The sequence below is a fragment of the Pseudoliparis swirei genome, chromosome 3 (genome assembly GCF_029220125.1).
Source record: "Pseudoliparis swirei isolate HS2019 ecotype Mariana Trench chromosome 3, NWPU_hadal_v1, whole genome shotgun sequence".
In the NCBI taxonomy this organism is placed as follows: domain Eukaryota; kingdom Metazoa; phylum Chordata; class Actinopteri; order Perciformes; family Liparidae; genus Pseudoliparis; species Pseudoliparis swirei.
The window spans coordinates 2,442,173-2,449,957 of NC_079390.1; the positions used below are offsets into that span (position 1 = coordinate 2,442,173).

A 7,785-nucleotide genomic window follows, 5' to 3' on the forward strand; every position below is an offset into this window, starting at 1 on the left:
GGTAACGGTTTCATCCGTTAACCCAACGGCTCCCTCGCTTACTTACAGTTGGCGTGTTCGGGCTGCACGCGCTGCGACGGTTGACTCGGAGCTTCGCGCTAATGGTTAACTTTCCCAGCGCGTTACGTTAACATCCGCTTTCGTCAGTAAGTTAGCAAACAGTTCCGCTAACCGAGCCCACGTGACGCTAGCTCACCTGGGCACCGCTGCTGCCAGGTCGCTTTGTCGCTGTGATACCTTCATGGACAGTTCGCGGTAATCGGGAGAAGACGGAGCTGCCGCCGGTGTAAAACGGTAGAGTCCTGTTGAGGGTGTTTAACGTTATACCGCTATATATACTCGCTTTATACGCTAGCTAACGTTATATATAACAGTATATTTATGTCGCTCCGAGCTAGTTAACGTTAGCGTGTCACTGTTTGGTCCCCAACGGAGAAGTTGTGGGAGAGAACGAGCTAGAAAGACTTGGAAATAATGCTTATTAGTGTGTCATGGATTCATTGGTCACCGTGTTCGTTTGTTCGTTTAGCAGCGTGACATCCACGTTCATATCTCTCGTTATTGTTGTGTTATATTTGTTGTATTTTACGGAGCTAACAAATGCAACCATTTCAAAGGTTGTTTCATTAATGTACACTGAATATTTTGTGTTTTTAGTTAGATGAGAGTTAACACAAGTCACAATTGTACTGTACATTGTATTTCACATTTTCAGTAATCTATAAAATGAAGCTGCACATTTAAACCATTTTTATATAAACGGACAGACATGTATGAGCTCATGGGAAGAAATTGCTTTTTAATGAAAAGAAGCTTTTATTATGAAATACACCCAGCAGAAGTATTGTGTACTTAGGTTATATTGACTTGACGCTGACTTGTGTCACAGTGAAGATGCACCAACCAAACCGGTAACTGTTTGATCTGTTGACCCAACTGTTTGCTTTCCACTTAACGAAGGCGTTTTTTGACACATGTCTTTGTCACTATACACAAACACAAGATGGAACAACACAAGGCACACAAGTCAAAAAGTACACATAGAAGATATTTCAAAGAGATAATATTCTGTGTTTTAGTTAGATAAGAGTTGACACATTGGACAAGGTCACACGTTTGCTGGACTTTATCTGACATTTTTAGAATAATGATTACTTGATCATTCTATCACTTAATTGATAGATTAATCACTCATTTATTAACTATTTGAATTGAAAGGAAAGACGAGAGTGCACTTGGTCTAGGCAGGGGAACAGAATAGGGCAGGTGTCTAGTTTATGGGTGTTAAATTACCATTCAGAAAGTATATAATACAATACATATGGCTCTAAATACAAATATAAGAAAAATAAGTACCTCAACACTTGTTTTTAATTAATTATCTAAGATGATATCTCATATGTTTTGATTGTTGTATGAAAAGTAATGTTTGTACATGATGATATGTGTAAACAGAGGACCGTTCATGCCTAACTTAATTTCTCTTTTAATTGATCAACAGTTTTTGGGGAACTGAAGTCCTCATCCCTCACCTGTTGAAACTGGATTTTGAAGGTTCAGCGATGGATTTTCACCAATAACCTTCCCTCGATTGAACCCGTGGCTGTCGTTATATTTGCTTCAATGTCCCACGGAGAGGAAATATCCTAGACTAGAAACCTCCATCTACAGTTGACACTTTTTCACTGTTTGGCGCCCGTGCAGTCCCACAGCGATGGGCTTCTGTTTGCCTGTGTGCAAGACTTTGCGGAGGGGGAAGTATGTCCTACTCCTCTTTGTCTCGCTGTCGGTGCTGGCGTGGATCGCAGCTCTTTCAGGCGACACAGTGAAATCCGCTCTGGTCTTCGCCCCCTCGCCACAAACTCTCATCAAAGCCGACGGTCTGAGGGATCGACCCAACACCGAGCCGCCGGCGCCCGATCGAGTAGAAACTCAAACGCCAAAAGTGGAATGCCCTAAGGAATCGCCATTGCTACGCAAGTATTATTTGAAATTATTTTGAAATTCCTCCACTTTTTAAAAAAAAGTGACAACATGACTGAGTAGACCACTTTAACATTAAACTCTACTCTGTTTAACTTTAATTCAGGGATATTTCCTCCATTGTTTGTCGGCATTATCGACTCAAAACACTCGTGTATTGCATTTGTAGATAATGCATGTTGTCTGTCTAGGACAGGTTTGAAAAGGGAGCAAAAATAATTCCATTAAATGTGATATTTGCTGCACTATATGATCACCTCCAACAGTATAGTCACCAATATTTCTTGTTTTAATTTGCTGACTCCCACAGAGGGCTCTGTGAAGCTGTCCTTTGAATCCTCTCTGACGCTGAAGGAGGTGGAGAGTCAAAACAAAGGCGTGGCCGAAGGCGAGTACGAGCCGTCGGACTGCACGGCGAGGCAGAGCGTGGCGGTGCTCATCCCTCATCGCAGCAGAGAGAGACACCTCCTCTACCTCTTGAACCACCTGCACCCCTTTCTGCAGAGGCAGCAGCTGCACTACGCCATCTACGTCATCCAGCAGGTACACAGGCTCCACGTCTCTCATCTCAACCAACAAGTACAAATTGGCATAATTGTATAACAGCTCATATATATATATATATATATAATAAATATAAATAATATATATATATTTAATATATATAAATGTAATATATATATATACCTATATTTATTTTATATATATATATTTAATACATCTACAGGACTGTCTCAGAAAATTAGAATATTGTGATAAAGTTCTTTATTTTCTGTAATGCAATTTAAAAAACAAAAATGTCATGCATTCTGGATTCATTACAAATCAACTGAAATATTGCAAGCCTTTTATTCTTTTAATATTGCTGATTATGGCTTACAGCTTAAGAAAACTCTAAAATCCTATCTCATAAAATTTTAATATTTCCTCAGACCAAGTAAAACAAAAGATTTATAACAGCTGAGTGTTTGTCAAGGCTCAGGAAACCCTTGCAGGTGTTTCGAGTTAATTAGACAATTCAAGTGATTTGTTTAATACCCTACTAGTATACTTTTTCATGATATTCTAATATTTAGAGATAGGATATTTGAGTTTTCTTAAGCTGTAAGCCATAATCAGCAATAAATCAGAATAAAAGGCTTGCAATATTTCAGTTGATTTGTAATGAATCCAGAATGCATGACATTTTTGTTTTTTAATTGCATTACAGAAAATAAAGAACTTCATCACAATATTCTAATTTTCTGAGACAGTCCTGTATATATATATATTATTTATATTTATTAAATCTATATTATATATATGTAAATTAAATAAACTGAATGTGTGTTTATCTATATTTATATATATATATATAAATAATGTATTTTTTAAATGTGCCTTCAAGCTAAAAGTTTTAGACTTAAAGACCTCATGAAAGCAACAACTCGTGTTCACTTTAGTATTGACTAGAAGCTTATAAATAGAGACATGCAAATCAACAGTGTGTCAGCACTGTTTACATCATTAGTTCATACTTTGAATGCAGTTTTTTTGTGTCCAGCTCAGGCTAAGACCACATTGAGAAATTATAATGCCATCAAAAAGCTCAATGTCAATATTGCGATGATATTGTAGGTTTGACTATTGGTGCTTTCCAAAAATGTAAAAGGGGAGATTCTTTTATGAATAATCTCCAGTAATGTGGATGTATTGACCAGGTAAGTAAAGGCACATAATTAAACCGCTAGAACAGGCATGTATGTTCTAGTGGTCCAATATCTATTTTCATATCCCATCGATATATAGCACAGCCACATATTCATCCAGAGTAGTTTATTTTCTGCCTTGTATGAAATGCTTTATAATGTGTTGGTCCCCATGTGATCATGTGCTTCCATCCTGAAGCGGCCTCCAGCTTTCATGGTGAATCCTTGTAAAAATAAAAATAAATCAATCAGCAAAAAGTACATAAAACTCCTTCATGTTCACTTGCTCTGCAGTTTATGTTCCTCTAATAGCCTGAATAGGTTTCAAGCAGCATTAAATCACTTTCTGAGCTGCGTCTGTTCTGTAGACGACCCTCCTGGCTATTAAGAATCCTTCTAATTGATGAAGCTTAATGATGCAACAGAAGAACATTGTGTTGTGTTTTCTGGTTTTTTTCTTTTTAAAGGCTGGTGACGCAACTTTTAACCGTGCCAAGTTACTCAACGTCGGGTATTTGGAGGCACTGAAGGACTACAGCTGGGAGTGCTTCATCTTCCACGACGTGGACCTGGTTCCCGAGAACGACCACAACTTGTACGTCTGTGACGATCAGCCCAAACACCTGGTGGTCGGCCGGAACGCCACCGGATACAAGTAAGCGCGCGATGAAGAGTCATTTACCGCCACCCCCGAGTCAGCAGACTCACTTCACATCATGTCTGTAACCATATTAACAGATGGCGATCTGAAATTTATCTGAACAGCCGTACTTTTCCATCGCGTTCTTCCTCTCAGGCTGCGCTACAAAGGCTACTTTGGAGGCGTCACGGCGATGACCAAAGACCAGTTCCACCAAGTGAACGGATTCTCCAACACCTACTGGGGTTGGGGCGGAGAAGACGACGACCTCCGCATCAGGTGAGGCGGAAAACACGAGGGGGACGCGGGATTTTCTTTGGATCACATCTGGAGCAGATGTGGAGCTCTCCCTCGTTAATTCCGCCGTCTCAAACAGGGTCGAGCTGCAGAAAATGAAGATCGTGCGGCCGCCCGCCGACGTCGCTCGCTACACCATGGTGTTCCACAAGCGGGACAGCGGCAACGCAATAAACAAAGACAGGTCGGTGGCTGCGGAGACGGCCGGCGTGTGTTCTGCCTTAAATGAGTCTTTACGCACATTGCATCTCTTTATTGATTCTTTCATGTTCGCGTCCCAGGATGAGGCTGTTGGGACAAACTCCTCTGGTGTGGAAGAAGGACGGACTGAACAGCTGCTCGTATAAGACCATGTCGCTCGAGAGGCCGCCGCTGTACGTGAACGTTACCGTGGACATCGGTAAGCCGTAGAAGGGAGACGACCAATGGGAAGCCCGACTGGGACCCACACACACGTTATGGTACACGTCTCTGAAGACTGAGCAATATGACCCACGATAGGGACAGATTTGGTAACATTTTACTTGAACCACTCCTCTTCAGATAAGCTTTATTATAGCGACAGATTGCTCTTAATTTTCACAAGTCGACCAAATGATGCAGCCGCTCGAGTTTTATTGTTTTTAGATATCGTCACCTTCCTAAAATAATGGCCTATGTCATTTTTTGGGACTTTTTTCTCTCTCTTTTTTTGCCTGAATCATCTCATGATACTGGCCACCTCTGGTAAAACTGCCTCCATCCTCAGTTGAACACATCATGTGATTCTACCCCTGTAGTCTAATGTATCACAATATCATATATAGGTCAACATGTGGTCAAGTTCTTTGTATTTAAAAAAAAAAACTGTAAAAATGACTGGCTATAATTTTATTAAGGTGAGGATATACATCTCAGGTGGACAGTCTGTTCAACTTGAGCTCACCTCTCATACACATGTGATTGTTTTTAGGGTTTGGTTTTTTTCTACTGTGAGTTGAACACTTTTACATGTAAAGATGTTGTTGAACTCCAACTTCTCAAAAAGATTTTGTAAGAATATAAAACCAAGACAATTGGGGGTAATGTAGCATTAAATGTTTGACCATTTTTTAAATTTTAATTTGTTCTTGTGATGCCATAATAATTATTTGAGAATGGCATTCGTTGGATTAATTTTCAATGTTTGCGGGTTGGTTTTGGGATGATTTATTGTATTGGTTGATGGGATCATGCAGATCACTTCAATTATGATGTTTTTTCTCTTTAGAACACATATTTAATAAATAGTATTTTCTTATGAATTGTTTTCTGGTATTTATGCAATAATCTACCATATCTATACTTTGGATTTATTCGATAAGATATGCACTTAAATATATCTAACGATATATATATATATATATATATTTCTGACCAGATGATTTTAGTATCAAACAAACAAACTCTTAAAAACCTTCTCCCTGGTTATTTGGAATAACATAAATAATTGTATGACTGCTATTTAATGGAATTAATTGTAGTAGTTTGCGTGTAACGGGCACTAAGGTCACAGCCTGCAGTACATGGATCTGACCAGCAGGGGCCCTGAGAGCACAACATGGTAAAAGCTCTCGTGAGGCTCCTTGTTAACTGTGAATACGTTGCTTTTATTGCCTGGCAATTTGCACAGCAGCAGCTTTAATTTACCGTGGTAACAAAATAACAACTTATAAAGTGTTTGGTTTAAATGTGGGAAGACTTCACACGGCACACGCCTGGACCGTATTGTAAACTAAAGAAAAGCAGATGATGGATTTATTTATTTATTCATGCATGAAAACATCAACGTAAGATGATTAGATGGTGAATTACTACATTATTTTACTCCATGATTTTAATATGATTACACAAATAAGTTGAACTGGGTCAATCAAATCAGCTGCTGACATCCCCATAAAAAAATGTAGACCCTTATTGTCACATTGTTAGTGAACGAAGAAATACAGTTTGGATATAAATCACGGCATCCAAATCACTTTCCAGCACCATATCCATATTTTAGAATTTGAATTTTCATCTTCACATAACAAAAGTTGTGATTTCTTCTCTCTGGCATTCAGCCAAAACCAAAGCGATGCAGATAAATCTCAGCCCTGCATCCCTCTGAGGTCATAACACGCAGTGAAGGTTGGGACAAGAATAACCCCTCACTATTTCGATACAATGAACTGTCTTCTTAACAGAGACGGCGTAGACTTTTCCTTTTTTTCTTTAAAAAAAAAAAAAAGAAGCAGTGCAAAGAAAGAGCGGGGTGTCCGTGGCTTTGTACGGACAGGATGATGTCATCTCCTCTTCCTTTAGTGCAGAAAGAAAGCTTTGTCCGGTCGAGGCCGAGCCGGCTCGTCTAGATCACGTGTGACATTCACCATCAACTCTGAACACGACAAACTGGCCCCGATGTGTTCGTGTTCTTTATTCTTCCTGCTCGCAAATATGTGAACAGGAAGTGGAAGATGTTGATATTTTTATTTGGAATAGCAAGGAGAGCAATGCTTTATGGAAGAGCAATGCGTCTGTGCTTTTTAGATAGAATATAAACTTCTTGGTTTTAGTTCACGCTTTCTCAAAAGATTATTATTAGATGGAAAACGACGGTATTTTTTTCAAAATAAAAGCATGTCAAATTATTTCTTTGCGGTATTCGTGAAGATTTCTGCAGAAAACATGCAAACAGATGACTTAAGCTCACTTAAAGCTGCTGTATGGAATATGTTTTGATAAACAAAGGAAGCTAATAACTACTTGTGTGTGAAAGAGGTCACTTTTAGTGAAGAATCCATGTAGAAATGTCACCAGAGATGGATTGTGGTCTGTTAGTTTGATGTTTTGGTTTTCTCACCTGGAACTTTGCCAATTTGGTTCATCTGTGTTGTTTTTGACCTCAGCAGGCAGCAATTATTAGCTACATATCTCTGATAAACACACTTTGCTGGTATTAAACATCCAATTTTAGCGACTAGCTGGTGAACATAGTCGATTAACATTAGTGGTGGAGACCAAAAACTGAGCTAAAAGAGTGAATATTATACTAGAAACATGATTTTAAATAAAGTTACATGTGTTTGTTTATAAATGGGCATTTGTAGCAAATAAGTTTTTTTTCTATCCACTTAAGTTAAAAGGTGATCATTTGTCGGGGGTTGTTTCGCAGCTTGT

The 7,785-nt window shown here is 39.0% G+C and overlaps 1 protein-coding gene across 1 annotated transcript; it reads left to right on the forward strand.

The window, feature by feature from the left end:
* Window positions 1–57: 57 nt before the first annotated feature.
* On the forward strand, window positions 58–5,891 carry b4galt4 (UDP-Gal:betaGlcNAc beta 1,4- galactosyltransferase, polypeptide 4). Its single transcript, XM_056411649.1, has 7 exons — window positions 58–294; window positions 1,502–1,976; window positions 2,294–2,526; window positions 4,139–4,326; window positions 4,468–4,590; window positions 4,688–4,792; window positions 4,890–5,891. The coding sequence occupies exons 2-7, from the start codon at window positions 1,715–1,717 to the stop codon at window positions 5,017–5,019; spliced, it is 1,041 nt and encodes a 346-aa protein (XP_056267624.1). The 5' UTR covers window positions 58–294; window positions 1,502–1,714; the 3' UTR covers window positions 5,020–5,891.
* The last annotated feature ends 1,894 nt before the right edge of the window (window positions 5,892–7,785 follow it).